This window comes from Ruditapes philippinarum, unplaced genomic scaffold, assembly GCF_026571515.1.
Source record: "Ruditapes philippinarum isolate M1 unplaced genomic scaffold, ASM2657151v2 ctg22_1_1_1_1, whole genome shotgun sequence".
In the NCBI taxonomy this organism is placed as follows: Eukaryota; Metazoa; Mollusca; class Bivalvia; order Venerida; family Veneridae; genus Ruditapes; species Ruditapes philippinarum.
Genome location: NW_026859666.1, coordinates 32,579 through 49,656, shown reverse-complemented (window position 1 = coordinate 49,656; position 17,078 = coordinate 32,579). Strand labels below are relative to the sequence as shown.

General features: G+C 31.0%; 1 protein-coding gene across 1 annotated transcript in view; it reads left to right on the top strand.

Annotated features, from left to right (window-relative positions):
* Nucleotides 1-2,651, top strand: part of LOC132757439 (uncharacterized) — a 109,004-nt gene extending 106,353 nt beyond the window's left edge. Inside the window, exons 4-7 of the mRNA XM_060748722.1 lie at nucleotides 679-907; nucleotides 1,609-1,714; nucleotides 2,002-2,081; nucleotides 2,566-2,651. Of these exons, the coding sequence (XP_060604705.1) occupies nucleotides 679-907; nucleotides 1,609-1,714; nucleotides 2,002-2,081; nucleotides 2,566-2,651 (501 nt within the window). The remainder of the gene's footprint in view (nucleotides 1-678; nucleotides 908-1,608; nucleotides 1,715-2,001; nucleotides 2,082-2,565) is intronic.
* Nucleotides 2,652-17,078: the final 14,427 nt, after the last annotated feature.

Sequence of the window (17,078 nt, the reverse complement as noted above, 5' to 3'; positions counted from 1 at the left end):
AATCAGGTTATTTACCCCACCAGATAAAAAGAATACATAATTTTTGAAAAGATTCTTATAAGTATTAGAATAATTACATGATTTTTATGACAGCTAGTATGATAACGAAATAAGTTTACTTTTCATATGAGACTTTCAATGTATAAATATTTAGATTTTGTTACAGATTACGAGCCTCTGCTTTTAGAAGATACAACAACTGAGACTATACAAGCGATCTCTGGCTGTATTTCAAATGTCACGAAAGTTTCGTTTAAATGGATAAAGATATATGTATGTTCTTCTTTTCACCTTACATCATAATATATAATTGTTTTAGATAAAGCGTTTTATAAGAAATATAATTTTAGCAGTTGATATTCATCATTCGTGACTTTTATCACTTTTATCCTAGATTGTAGTCTACCCTGACAGGATAATCGTGAAAAACCAGTTAAAGTTAGTGCATATAAAATTAACTAGATGCAAGCCATGATGAAGTGAGATAGTTACAGCGTTCTATTTTAAATGTAAACGTTCAAGTTCAGAGGTGAATTCTGAAAAAAAATCAGTTTCTTCTTTTTGGATCATATATATATATATTCACTATGAAAGCTTTCCTTTTTCAAGGTTTAAGGTTAATGTAGTTTGAAAATTAAGTGAATGTCCATGATAAGTAAAATCGGCCATTCATTGTAGGCACATAACAAGCGCGAGAAAGAAATAACCCCAAAAATCCGAAACCCAAGTATAACAAGTTGTTCGAAGGATTCTGATTGCGGGAATGATCAACAAATACAGTACTCAGAGGTAATTTCCGCCAAGGCTAGTGACAATGGAAATTGCTATCTGAAAATTGTTGCAGATTATGGGAACGAACAAAGAGAGTCACATTTTACCGTTGGGAGATACATGATCGCAGATCGAGGTAGTATTGACTTTGTTTTTTTTCTATTGATTGTTGTGCGATTAAAAGTCTTTGTAAACTTTAATGTCGTCGGGTATTGTAGAGACCAAAAATGATGAACAACTCTTTTCTCATTCCATTTTATTTCAAAGTTGAGAAAATGTTTATAAAATAAAACTGTGCAAATTGCAACAAATCATCCCTATATTAGTTAAATTACAAAAAACATTAGTTGATCGCAGTTTAGATCGAGATTACTTTGAGGCATGCAAATTTTTTAATCGTACCTGGACTGAAGATTGTTTTTAGATTAAGCCCTTACTCTGCTGTAGTACAAGAAAAATGATGTTCTCAAATATTAATGGCCGTCAGTTTAGATAAAAAGAGAGATACAAGACATTGCTGTTTCGATCCCCGAGGAGGCAAATTCTCCATGACAAATGATCTAGGACTTTTAGTGTAATGACCTTTTTGTCTCCCTCACTTGCGTCCGAACTCTTGCTGATAAATTGGTAATTCCTGGTATGGCATCCAGGAAAGCCGTTTGGATGGACTGACAGCCAAGATATATAACAAACAAAACAATCATCTCAAGTATTGAATCATGTCCTAAAAAATACTAAATAATGCTTGCTCGGGCAGTTGAAGCACATATACCATGATTTAATGCCGTTTCACACAAGATAATTGAAACGATAATTTTATAAATGATTTTTTTACAGATGAAGAAAGAAGCAATAATGTATTTGTGGTTGCAGTAATTCTAGTTAGCTTTGCACTGATTCTTACAGCAGCTGTATATTTAATTTACTTACGTCATAAAGAAAAGTAAGTTTGCTCAATGGAATTTATATAAATTGATTTATGTAATTATAATTGATATAATTAATTTGGCATAAACATACAGAATAGACACTCCACTGAAAAATAAATAAGCTGAAAAATAAATAAGATAAACAATGCAAAATGACCAGTTTGCTTAAAATGTACAGACGTGTTTTTTTACTGTCATTACTGTCAAAAAGAAGACCATTATACTGTGTCACAAAATCGTAACGGGTATGTGTTAAATTTTGTTTATTGTCTATTGTCTATATTTTAATATCTTTATTCAGGTTAATAAATATGTGCAATCTGAGCACATTCACCAAGAACGATAAAGAAACTAGTAAAGTTAAATGGTTTTCACAGACAAGTACGTATTTTTTTATCTCACGACTTGCATACTCTTATTATTGCACAGTTTGACTGTTTATAATTTATGATTTACTTAGTGAAGTACACAATCACCACTGATTACAAAATTTTGGCAATTTAAAGATAAACGTTTTTTAATACTAAGGACAATCGATAATGATGAACAAAACAAAATGACTTCATTTTTGAAGTTAGTTTTAAGGGTTTCGATATTTGAGAAAAATATGATCGAAATGGTTAGATATAACCAGTATGATGCGAAATGCATCACATAATTTTCATTATTTGATTTAAAAATCATAACATTAATTTCGTTATTGATTTAAATCATATGTATAGTAAATAAACATTAAATAAACAACGATTTTAAAACGTCATAATTATATTGTGCGTTATATGCTTGACAATTAAACGAGAATAACAGGATTGATTCTTACAATGAATGTTTTATACTATGAAAATTTCAGTTATTAATTTTCCAGAAATTAATGTTCTTCAGAAAACGAGACATATACACAAAGTCCAAGAGAATCTTGCCAAAAATATAAAGAACAAAGCGAGGGTTTGAATTCGAAAAACGAAGACACACAAAGTTGATTGGTACTTCTTAAGACAACTCACCTGCAGACCAGCAGATGGTACACTGATATTGCTAAGCAGTGTAAATTGTCTCCTCAATTTATGTCCGTTATTCTAATCAATTCACTTTTCTGGGTGATAAGGGATAAAATAACTTTGATCGTCATTATCACACAATAAGAATTTTCTATGATTCTATCCATCTGCTATTTCTTAGCACTTACCAAAAGCCAAAAGAATGATAAATGCTTTTATATAAGGGACAAAATTTCCTTGATCGTAATTATCACACAATAAGAATTTTCTATGATTCTATCCATCTGCTATTTCTTAGCACTAACCAAAAGCCAAAAGAATGATAAATGCTTTTATATAAGGGACAAAATTTCCTTGATCGTAATTATCACACAATAGAAATATGATTCTATCCATCTGCTATATCTTAGCACTTACCAAAAGCCAAAAGAATGATAAATGCTTTTATATAAGGGACAAAATTTTCTTGATCGTAATTATCGCACAATAAGAATTTTCTATGGTTCTATCTCTCTGCTATTTCTTAGCACTAACCAAAAGCCAAAAGAATGATAAATGCTTTTATATAAGGGACAAAATTTCCTTGATCGTAATTATCGCACAATAAGAATTTTCTATGATTCTATCCATCTGCTATTTCTTAGCACTAACCAAAAGCCAAAAGAATGATAAATGCTTTTATATAAGGGACAAAATTTCCTTGATCGTAATTATCGCACAATAAGAATTTTCTATGATTCTATCCATCTGCTATTTCTTAGCACTAACCAAAAACCAAAAGAATGATAAATGCTTTTATATAATGGACAAAATTTCCTTGATCGTAATTATCGCACAATAAGAATTTTCTATGATTCTATCCATCTGCTATTTCTTAGCACTAACCAAAAGCCAAAAGAATGATAAATGCAATTATCACACAATAAGAATTTTCTATGATTCTATCCATCTGCTATTTCTTAGCACTTACCAAAAGCCAAAAGAATGATAAATGCTTTTATATAATGGACAAAATTTCCTTGATCGTAATTATCACACAATAAGAATTTTCTATGATTCTATCCATCTGCTATTTCTTAACACTTACCAAAAGCCAAAAGAATGATAAATGCTTTTATATAATGGACAAAATTTCCTTGATCGTAATTATCACACAATAAGAATTTTCTATGATTCTATCTGTCTACAATTTCTTAGTACTAACCAAAAGCCAAAAGAATGATAAATGCTTTTATATAAGGGACAAAATTTCCTTGATCGTAATTATCGCACAATAAGAATTTTCTATGATTCTCTCCATCTGCTATTTCTTAGCACTAACCAAAAGCCAAAAGAATGATAAATGCTTTTTATATAAGGGACAAAATTTCCTTGATCGTAATTATCACACAATAAGAATTTTCTATGATTCTATCTGTCTACAATTTCTTAGCACTAACCAAAAGCCAAAAGAATGATAAATGCTTTTTATATAAGGGACAAAATTTCCTTGATCGTAATTATCACACAATAAGAATTTTCTATGATTCTATCTGTCTACAATTTCTTTGCACTTACGAAAAGCCAAAAAGAAAGATTAATCCATTTAGTAACCTTCTAAAGCATTTAATGCCATTTATCGTATTATTGTTGCTTATTATAGAGTAAAAATAATCAGTAAAGTTGTTTTTTAAACAAAGAGTTGCTAGACCATTTTTGCATTAATGCTGACAGAAATCATGACAAACATTTCAGTTGTTATAATGTGTATTTTTTCCCAAACTCCTTATAAGGAAGAAGCCGAACCCCAAACTTTTGGGGGGTATGTGGAAGGGAAAAGGGATCTTAAAAATTAGTCCCTTTTTGTTTAAAAACCCCAGTTTTTCCCTTAAAAAATAAACGAGAAAGAGGTTAATTCTGAAGCAAATGACATGCCTGTAAATGAACCTTCATTAAACGACCTTTCTCTAGATCAAGCGGTGGCTGGAATTGAAGAAGAAAAAATACTTTCATTTGAAGAACACATTATAAATGATCTTAATCCAGATGGAGATGAGCTGGGAAATGAAGAAAAACAAAAATACCTGCTTGCTAAACATCATGGTTTAGATGGTGATATGCTTGAAAATGAAGAAGGATTACATCTGTTATCTAAAGAACAAACAATAATTGATCTTAATACAGATGGAGATGAGCTGGGAAATGAAGAAAAACAAAAATACCTGCTTGCTAAACATCATGGTTTAGATGGTGATATGCTTGAAAATGAAGAAGGATTACATCTGTTATCTAAAGAACAAACAATAATTGATCTTAATCCAGATGGAGATGAGCTGGGAAATGAAGAAAAACAAAAATACCTGCTTGCTAAACATCATGGTTTAGATGGTGATATGCTTGAAAATGAAGAAGGAAAAAATCTGTTATCTAAAGAACAAACAATAATTGATCTTGATCCAGATGGAGGTGAGCTCGGAAATGATGAAAAACAAAAATACCTGCTTGCTAAACATCATGGTTTAGATGGTGATATGCTTGAAAATGAAGAAGAAGAAAAACTGTATATCAAAAAGAATAAAACCTATTGCCCCAAAAATAAGAAAAAGGTGATGAAAAATTAAGAAACCCCAAATTTAAAAATTCTGGAAAAATGTTCCTATCGACCTTTCCCCTTTTCCCCGAAACCCGTTTTAGGGGAAAAAAAATAGGGGGAAATACTATTATTTTTAATCAACAAAATATAAAGGTTAAATTTTAAAAATTGTTTTTTTCCTTTAACATTTTTTTCTTTTCCCTTAAATAGTTTTTAAAATTTTCTCCAAAAATTTCCAAAAACTGTCTCTTTAAATTTTTTTGTTGTTTTGAAATTGTTCCAAGACGTGTTTGCTAAAAAAGGACACTTTAAAGGGAAAATTTATTTGTATTTTAAAATTTCACTTGTTATTTTTTTTGGGAAATTTCAATTAAAAAAATAATACACATCTCACCTTTTTAGTGAAATAAATGGAAAACTCCTTTTATTAAATTCAAAAGGGACAAAACCCCGTTATTTAAAACTAAAAGGACGAAAAAAATGAAAACATAATTCTATTTCCTGTTTAAATGAAAAATTCCCTTTGAAATCCAAAATTTAATTCAAAAAAATATTACATTTAAAATTTGAAAAAACCGGAAATTGGGGAAAAAAAATCCAAATTTTTTCCCAAAATTCCCGGACGATTAATTCACCCCCAGATTTTCCCATTCGTTAAAAAATATTGTTTTAAACATTAAAAACAACGGGGGAATTTTGAAAAAACCCCAAGCTAAACCTTATGGATATTTTTATTTTAAAAATTATCAAATTTTGTTTAAAAGGGAATTGATATAAATTCAAAATCGGACTTTTTTACAGAATTAAAACAATTTCCTTTTTTAAAATAAAATATTTTTTAAGGGTTTCCCTTTATTCCCCAATTAGGGTTAAAATTCTTGATACATGTTTTATATGAAAAAATTTTTTTCTATACTGTTTCTTTTATCCCCCGCCTGTAAAAACGCCGGCGGGCGGACTATAGAGTCGCTGGCTGCTGTCCGGGTCTTGATTGCTTCCGTCATCCGTGTCCTTCCATCCGTCCGTCCGGTTCCTGTACCAATTTTTGTCGAGGAAGCATTGATACTCAATAAAAATATTTAGGGGTAATCAACTTTGAAAGTTTTAATAGGCGGATGAGGATTCTAATTGAGCTCGGGTTGCAAGTGCTTTACAAAGTAATGATAAACCCACTCCTAGCAGAATTTAGAAATTTGGTCTTCGCCCTTTTTATTTTCCAATTAACTCTTCTATTTTTCCTTTGTCCAGGTGCATAAACTCTAAAGACCGTATTGATGATATTTCAAACATGAAAAAACTTCTCAAACTCGCGAGGTGAAATATTCTCCAACTCAGGAGGTGTTGCAGTGCTTTATTGCAATGATAATCACCTTTCATATAGTATCATAGTTAATTGCCCTTTTTTTTTCATTTACATCAAGATATTCACGCTGTGGAGCATAACTCAAAAGTCTTTGAGATGTCAACATGAAACTTCATAGGTGGATAGATCTTTATGAGGAGAGAATGCTGTGCATGGATGAATGATAACACTAAACCCGTTATAATTTTTGAGTTATTGCCCTTTGTTATTTTTCATACTTTTTGTCCGGAGCTTATCTCAAAAAGCGTTAGAGGTATCGACTCTTGAAACTTAAATAGGTGGATAGATCATATTGAAAAGGAGTGCAGCACACAAGAATTGATAACTCTACCTGCATAATTTTTTAGTTGTTGTCCTTTGTTATTTTTCAAACTTAATTTTTGTCCAGAGGCATAACTAAAAAAGCCACTTTTGAGATATTCAACGTGAAACTTCATGGGTGGATATATCTCACTTAGGAGGTGTGCAGTGCACATGAATGATAGCTCTACTCTTCATAATTTTTGAGTTATTGCCCTTTGTTATTTTTCATACTAAATTTTCACCTGAGTGGAACTAAAAAAGTCTTTGAGATGTCAAAATGAAACCTCATAGGTGGATAGATATTATTGAAGAGGAATGCTGTGCACAAGAATGATAACTCTACCCTTTATAATTTTTGAGTTGTTGCCCTTTGTTATTTTTCATACTTTTTGTCCGGACCTTATCTCAAAAGTGTTAGAGGTATCAACTTGAAACTTCATAGGTGGATAAATCTCATTGAGGAGGAGTGCAGCACACAAGAATCATAACCTACGATGCATTATTTTTCAGTTATTGCCCTTTGTTATTTTAAGCCATCAGTATTCACATAGGTTTCAAATCATCTGTAATCACTTCAGCCATCAGTTTTTATTACCAGAAGACCTCTTTAGATTGAATTATTCTGCTTTACTACATATACATTCTTACAATGAGCAAACACATTTGGCGGGGGATGGCCATGTTAACATGGCTCTTGTTAAATCTAAAATTCACCACTTTTGAGTAACATTACACTCTTTAGGTTAAAGTGACATTATGCTTAACTTATTGCAGTCAATATAAGTTAAATTAATAGTATACTTCAAAATATTGACTTTTTATGGTGATTAATATATGATTGTGTTTCAATATTAAAAAACCGACTTTAAATATTGAAAGACTACCGGGTTGTACGTTACTAGTACATTCTGAACGGTATTTTTTAGAGTTTCCATTGGTCACATTGATTCATAGTAAATGTATAAATGTATGAAAAGATAATTTGATTTGTACCTGTTCACTAACCGATTACACTTCGCTTAGCATAATGCAAGTTAAGCACAGTATGAATACACCCTGTCATTAAAAACAACCAGTTAAAAAAAAAACAAAGACAGATTATCTTGACTAGTCATATGGAATGTAACGTCCAAAACATAATAAGTGAACTCTCATTCAAATAAGATATGTTTAGTACATTTTGTTATAATTTTTCTATATTTCAGTTTTCTGCAATTTTACCCAAAGATGAGCATAGTATATCTTTAATGTTATATAGATGGGTGCTAAAGTTTAGTTTATAATGAGTTATACAAGCTACTGAATGGATATAAGGGATAATATAGCCTGGATGACTTTAATATGGTCCGAGGCGCTAAAGAAGGCTGTCATTATCCCGAATAACACGTAACGCAAATTGACGACAAAGTCCATAAGAAAACCAACTTTACGTGTTTTAATTTATATTTCTGTCGAAAAATTTGTTTGAACTAAAAAGAAAATACATACTCAAGTTGCTTGTATCAAATAAATATGGTATCAAATTTCCCCGAAACAAATGTCTCAAACATGAAATCTATGCTAAACAGATTTTGTTCTGTTTTCATAATTTTTATGTGAACGTAATATACACGTATATAAAGTTTAATATTTGATTTGTATCTGTTTTAACTTGACTAGTCATAGTGAATGCAACGTACCAAACATGTGCATTCTCATGTTCAGTACATTTTGGTAGAATTTCCTATATTTCATTTTCCTACAATTTTACCCAAGTTACATCTCTTCCAAAAACAAATTCCTTGTATCAAAGAAATATGGTATTTAATTGCCCTTAAACAAAATGTCTTAAACATGAAGTCTTTGCTAAACAGATCCTACTTAAATCCTCCAGATGAGCTAAAATATTTCAATAAATCAAACTTGTAAAAAATGTACTAAGATTTCAGGAAAAGTAGAAAGATTCAACAGGGCTGGGAATCAAAACTGCGTCGTATCCTACAAAATGTAAACAAACCCGCCATCTTGGAACGAAAAATGTATGTTTTTGTTAATAACTCTTTTTGTTGGAAAAGACTGAAAACCAGATATATGTATTAACACGCTACACTATTTTCCGCTTCGTTCGGTATATGTTGCTTAGACAACTATTTTGTAAAACAAAAGTTATAGCGAACTTGCAACTCGAAGCGGAGCAGAATTTTTATGAAATTGTGCGGATACGACGCAGTTCATATTGCTTTATCTATCGTTTCTCTTTCAAATCAATTAAATACTCGTTTTCAGAGTTCACCATAAACTTCAAAACATAATTTTGCATCATTTTACTAAATTTTCATTAAAAGAGATGTTTATTTTCCAAGAAAATAATGATTTTTACGAAATGATACGACGCAGTTGAAAATAAAATATGATACGACGCAGTTTGTATATTTCATTGCAGGCTGCATATTGGTTTTTTAAACTATTTAAATTATGTGCTAGGTATGCTAATAACGTCCAACAACATTTCTTGTTTACAACTTAAGTCAAAAGCAGAGGTCACTCATTGGTTCCATAAAAATGGAAATGTAATACAATTCTATTAAGGCTGCATTTTTCGATCGCATTTAAGTACCTATCCTATTAAGCATCTACAAATTCCGAAAAACTGTATCAAATGCAATATACATTGTGCAATAAACACGTGATCGCACAACCATATGACAACGTGTTCCAGTGTTGCCTTAGCATGCTTCTAAAATTGTTCCCGTGAGTTCGAAATGGGAGTGATTTCTATTTTTGATACAAAATTCAATATTCCAGTGTAACCTCTCCTGAACCGTGTACTAGTATTAATCAGGAATGACCTTTTTTTTTAAAAAAAAAAGGAGAAAGAATTACAAATTTTGAAAATGTCTCTTGCTAGTCGGAAGAGAGCTATGCGCAAATTGCATGCCTACCTTTGTTACTTGTAATTAGCAACAATTTCAATTCCGTTATTACTTATGTCTTTTACGTGCCGATTTTATTGTATTCATTTTCTTAATAATCGGTGAGAACAGATGAGCTTTATTATTTGAAACTGAACATTAAATTTTTTAAATTATATTATACATGGTTAAGCTACAATATATTTTTGCAAGTAGGTTATGCGTTCCGCTAGTCATCGAGAACTTTACCGCTGATTTTGTCGTATTGCATTTCTTTATCGCCGTTGGGAAAGGTCTACGTAACATATTTTTTATATTTGCACTTAAGTATCATTCTTCTCCATCAAAAAAACTTTAAATTTTCAAAATCGAGTTACATAATTATGATACAACTACAGATTATTTTGTAAAGAAGGTGTCCGTTTTGCAAAGGTATTTTACGCTGTGCACCGATAAATTTGATACAGATATAGGCAGACATGCTCTTTCAACAGTATTTTGAAGAAATTTTTTCACAATATTGAACAGAAAATTAAGGTCAGATTAATCGCATCGAATTTCAACGGACTAGAGACATGGCATCTTTAAATACCTTCATACTAAAGTGTGATTTTTATTTGATAATGAATTGCCTGAAAACTTAAACAAAGGTTTTCAGAAAATGACTTTACAGAGGATTACCCCCTGTTTACATTGAAAATTTCTCTGCTAGTCATACCGAAATAAGAAATTTAAATGTTATTCTCTTTATAATTAATTCAAATATTTATAATCTTATAACTTCACGCCCGAAGTTAATAAAAAAGCTGCTTATTTGTACAGCTGACGTTAACAAATTTTGTTAAAAAAAAACAAATCAGACAGGTGTGTCCGACCGTGGGCGAGCTGTTTATTTTTACTTCAGTTCAAATGATTTGAATTCGAAAACCACCAGGGACTTTTTTATTCTTTCGTGTGGAAAAACCTATCAAGCTAGTTTCAAAATGTCGATGGTTCTCTTGCAGGTGCAACCATTTTGCCCTGAAATAATGCACAAAGGCGCACCTGAGGTCCTCGCCCCTTAGTAAAGCTAATGTGTAGAGTGAAAAAGGTTTGAAAAACAAACACAAAAAGCAGTCATTACTCAGAAACATGCAGAACCACAGTTAACTTAGAGCGTAGCTAGCCAACATGAATTTCAAGTTAATAGATTTCTATATTTTTTTGCGAAAAAAAAAAAATAGGGATAATATTGAACATACAGGAAAATATAAGAAATTATTTCAGATATGATGATCAATTAGGTAACATGTTAAACTGAAAGTAGCTTCCGCAAATGTAACTTTTCAAATTAAATGTTATATTGGGACATGACAACAATGTATTCTAAATATCAAAAGCAACAGAACATTGCTATACACCGCAAATGATCTGGGTTTTTTTTATCTAGCGCAAGTGATTATTCCCATAAAATAGAAAATATTTTGCCAAAAAATTATCCCTGTTGAAAAGAACTGCCAAATTACAACTGCGTCGTATCATATTTTATTTTCAACTGCGTCGTATCATTCGTAAAAATCATTATTTTTTAAGAAAAACATCTCTTTTTAATGAAATTTTAGTAAATGATGCAAACATTATATTTCGAAGTTTATAGTGACTCTGAAACAAATATATAATTGATTTGAAGGAAAAAACGATAGATAAAGCAATATGAACTGCGTCGTATCCACACAATTTTCATAAAAAATTCTGCCCCGCTTCAAGATGCAAGTTAGCTATAACTTTTGTTTTACAAAATAGTTGTGCAAGCAACATATACCGAACGAAGCGGTAAATAGTGTAGCGTGTTAATACATATATATCTGGTTTTCAGTCATTTCCAACAAAAAAAAGTTATAAACAAAAACATACATTTTTCGTTCCAAGATGGCGGCGTTTGTTTACATTTTGTAGGATACGACGCAGTTTTGATTCCCAGCCCTTTTCAAGATTCAAGTAATAATTTACATGTTATGAGCGATTAATGGTGAATTTTTCGTTATGCGTAACCATATTTCTACTGCGTTTCTAACTAAGTAAGGTCATATTTTGCATGTTTTGACCTCTTTTTGTAATTAACGTGGGTTATAAGTGTAAATGATGATGTGTAAATTGCTTTCTTTAATTTACTATACAATAATATACATTTAGTTTCATTTTCAAAATTTTCATGGCAATAAGCATTAATCTGGGGCGTGCTGCTTTAAAATAGCAGAATAATATTTTGTTCCGGAACCTTTTATTTTTTCCATAAAATATTTTATGTGTGACAAATAACACAGAAATTCCACGTTACAACTCTTTCCATATTATGGAAGTAATATAATTGTACTGCTGATAAACTTTTAAAAACATATAAGGTATAGCTCTTATACCATTTGAGACTATTTCAAAAAATTCAATGAAGCGCGGGAAAAGGCGCATAGAGAAAGTGACATTTAACGTTCCACTGTTACACGCGAACGTTGCTCAATTAAATCTGGAAATACGCCACAAACACAAAAAAAACAACAATAAAAAAAAAACGAAAACGTAATGATAAATTTTACTCACACAGGTACATTGTAGGTAACCGTCTACAATGTAAAAATACATACGTGCGCGCTTCGGTTCTTCACGGTATGTACGGCGTTGAATAAAAGTGGTTAAGCTAATCGAAGTTCGAGAAATTTATTTGCATTATTATATGAGACGTTTTATAAGAATCTTACACCGGCTGCCGGTACAGACCGGAATATCTACCTCGAGGGTAACTGTTTACGGCGGTAACGAGGCTCTGCCGAGTTTCCGCGCTAAACAGTTACCCGAGAGCTAGATATTCCCGTCTGTAACGACAGCCAGTGTTTGATTCTTTTTCTTGCATATTAAATGTCATTTATTTTCGAAACAGAAATTACGAAAACTGATATTCTCATAACGCACTTTTTCTTGTAGTAGCGTATGAACTTTCAAACTTCATTCATAACGGTAAAATGACGTCATCCTTAGAACGCAATTCATTCATAAAAGGCGCGCAGCAATGACGTCATTTAAAGCACGCGACTTGTCTTACATTGGGGTGTAAGACAGGGTTTTCTAGCACCGCCGAAACGGTAGATAATCCTGTCTGATATGCAAGAAATACTGTTCTTTTCTACGTATATACTTATTTCATTATATACATTATTATACTTTCTTTTGTGTCAAATGTTTAAACTTGAAAACCTTTTTATATATGTGTATTATATTCATAACTACGATTTTACGCAGACATTAATATTTTACCCTTTCGCTGCCAGAGGGTTATTGTCTTATTGATCACCTATTTGTCAGAGGGTTTTCTAAGAAATTACTAAATTATTAATTAATATAATTATTATTATTTATTATTAGTATTATAATAATTATATTTGTTTCCAAATCTGTCAGTATAATAATAATTATTGTCGATGGTATAATTTTCTTTATATTTATTATTATTTTTACTATTATTATTATTATTAATTTATTAATATAACTATTATTATTATAGAAACAGCTAAAGCCGTCCATATGGCAAATACGCCGAAAATAACAGCGACGGCATAAGCCTATGGCAGTGAAAGGGTTAATCACTATTTGATAGCATAGATAGATCATACAAACACTATTCATCATATATAAACGTACATTTGTTTAATATTCAATATCTAATTCATAATACATGCAAAAACTGTATGCTTGTTTTGTAGAATTTACTTAAGCTTTTGTCTATTTAGTTTTAGTACGATTCAATAAGAGCTGGATTTTGTGTTTAATTGCAGATTTGAAAACTTCAGAAATTTTTAATTGTATTAATGTTGGAAATCTTAGAATGTCATTGTTTGAAATATTATATTGATCGTGTCATGAATTTATTTAATAATGATAATAAAAATCTTTATTTTTGTTTATTTGAACTTATACCAAATAAGGGTACATTACTACTGACCACTTCACTTTATAAAATGTGCATATTGTTTTTTATGTACTTTCTGTCATAAACATGTATATTTGTGATATAAACTTATCTTAATTTGTTTTAAAAACATATAATAGTTTCTATGTACAAAGTTCAATTCGTTTGTATATCTAGTGTACGGTAAAATAAATATGGTAATCCATTCAACAAAAAAAATATTACAGATTGTTGTTTCTTACACCCACCGTCATAAATTTACTTAATTAAGCTTGCTTTGTTTTTGCAAATCCTTAATTATAGGGAAGCATCTGTCCTATTTCTCACACAATAAAATATCATAGTTTTAAAGTTTATACTGATTGTGTCATGAAATGTTTATTATCTTTATATAAATCTTCTTGTTTGTTTATATTTGCACTTGTACCAAATGAAGATACACTGACCATTTAACATTTTAAAATGTATAATTATTATGTTTTATTACATACTTTACACATGGACATACTTTAAATTCTTAATACTTTTTATAAAATAAATGTTGAAAATTTTACTGATTTCAAAGAGAGGATGGCAATCGAGCCTGCAGCATTTTCAATTTTGCCGTTTTGGATTACCCTTTTTAGCTCACAACATTCTCATTGTGAGCTAATATGATCCCACCCCGTCCGTTGTTGTGCATTGTCCGCTGTTCATCGTCAACAATTCCTTAAAACCCCATCTAATCTGAAACCAATGACTGCATGATTATTGACTGAACTCTACCGGACCTATTGGTTGATCCCTATCAAAAGGTTAATCAAATGGTTCCAGTCGGTCACATAAGAAACCAAAGCACAGAAGGCGCTGAATGTGTTTGGGTCTCAGAGTGTCAGAAACGTCTAGGTTGAGAGATTATAATCTTTCATTTGTTGTAACAGTTTGAAACAAATATTAAATCTAATATAGTAAATTTAATGTAGTAAATCTAATATAGTGTCAGTATTTGCACTTTCCAGTATTATAACTTTTGTAAAGTGGCTTTGAGACTAATTGCAACACTAATAATTCGCCACTATTTGACCTAACTTACATCAACCACATGGTTTTGATTGGAATATTGTTTGTAAACGAATGGGCTACAATAAAGGGGAAAGGTCCATATGAAGGCGGAATGGTGCTAATTGATACTTGTGTTGTTAATTCATCATTAAACAATATTACCGTTAAACAGTATCAATAACTCATTGAAGATATATTTTTGTGCACCACTTTCTAAAGTTATTGATAAGGTTTTAAATTTGTTCAATTTCTTTAATTTTCTTAATCATGTATCAGATGAAAAAAGTATGTTCAAAACATTTTACAGGACATGTTGGTACCAGTATGGTTTACTTGTGAAAGGTGGGAGATGCCATAAAACTGTAAGAAAGATGCTTTGGATTAAAAAAAACCAACAAAATTGAAACAGATTTAAAAAATAATATTTGAATAAACTGATAATAATATAAGATTATAGATATATATAAGAAATCTAATCATCATACAAAAAGATATCCTAACATAGTTCATTGCAACATATTTTACAACAAGTATAACAGTATATCTATCTAATATTATCAGCAATACCAGCAATACATTTACACAAGTTTAAGCTGCATGGCAAAATATATATACATCATCAGCGTATAAATGTAAAAAGAGCACCTAAACAAGGTATCATGTGTATTATACTTCTCGCTATATTTCCTAAAACATATTCTGTTTGTCATATAGGCTGTATTTTTTTAAATAATTTAGTATTTTATTTGCAGAAATAAACAAAATAGTGTTCAGACTAGTGATTTGTTTGAATAACGTTATACTCTTTTAAAGAATAAGCAATATATAGACCGTACAAATCCAGGCTAACAAGCTAATTTTAATCTTTTGATATGACCTTTGACCTTTTGTGACATTGAACTTCATTTTGTGGGAGACAACTCAACATTGAGAACATTTTGTGTTTATCAACATTCAAACTCATGTATGCATATAGAAAATGTACTTATTAATGAATTTGTAATTTGACCTTTGACCTACATGTGACCTTGACCTTTGCCACAGACACCACTCCTTCTCACTATGAAGAATATTTGTCCAGAGTTATTTCAAAATCCCTCCATGAATATAGAAGTTTCACTCCGAACTCTTTTGCGCTTTCCTTTTTGCGCGTGATATTGACCTTTGAGTGGCGGACCCGGGTTTTGAGTGCAATACACCATATCATCATGGAGAACATTTGTATCATTTTTTATTTTGTAAATAATCCTTTCAAAGAACAAGCAAGATATAGACTTTTGAGCTTGACCTTTATTTTGCACGAGCCAACTCAACTCAACATTGAATAAAATTGTGTTACGTTTTAATGAATTTCATGCTTACATGCATGTAAATAGTAGTTATAATTGCAAATGAATGTTTTAATTTGTTATATGACCCCTAAGTGTGACTTGACCTTAGTCAAATACACCTGAATATTTCGCGCCCTCACTATGGAGAACATTTTCCCCATATTATCAAAATTCCTCAATGCATGTAGAAGTTACAATCTGGACATGGATTTTGCGCTGACCCCCATGTGTGACCATGGCCTTTAAGTGGTGGGCCCAGCTTTTTTGTGCGACACACACAACCCCATCATGGTGATTTTATAATCCTTCACAGAATGACGCACGGAAGCACATACACTGAAAATACGCCCAAAGTTACGACTAAATCGAGCTAACCGCCACCAGGCTCCCACAAACATTTCTTTAAATTTGGCTTTTTTTTAAAGATAATAGAAACACTTTAACTGAATAAATTTTGGGGTCACTGGTCTAACTTTCACCTTATTTGCCTTTAAATATTATCTTTTTTTCTCATTTGAGCTCATTTCAAGAGCATGTAACTCATACATATAATTATATGTCTGTAAAATCTTGTTTTACGGTCTGGATTAATTTTGCATTTCATTGTTGGTCAGAATGATAAAAATACATGCAATTCCCTGAATATGTGTATCAAAAAGTGAGCAAGTAAAGATTGTTCAGATTGAAAATAATGCAAATAGTGATGAAACTTTTGTGAAAGAAGGATTTGAGTCTGGTATAAATGAACCTTTAGTGAATGAAGACGTAATTACGTGTGACAATCTGTCTGTTTCCATCAGTACTGATATGTCTGTAAAGGGTATTGTTGATATTGATGAAAGTGAACCATTAATGTGTCCATTAGTGAACAAAGATACTACAGATAACAACAATGAAGAGCTTAAAAAGCAAATGGAAGAAAACAAAGACTTTCAAAACACG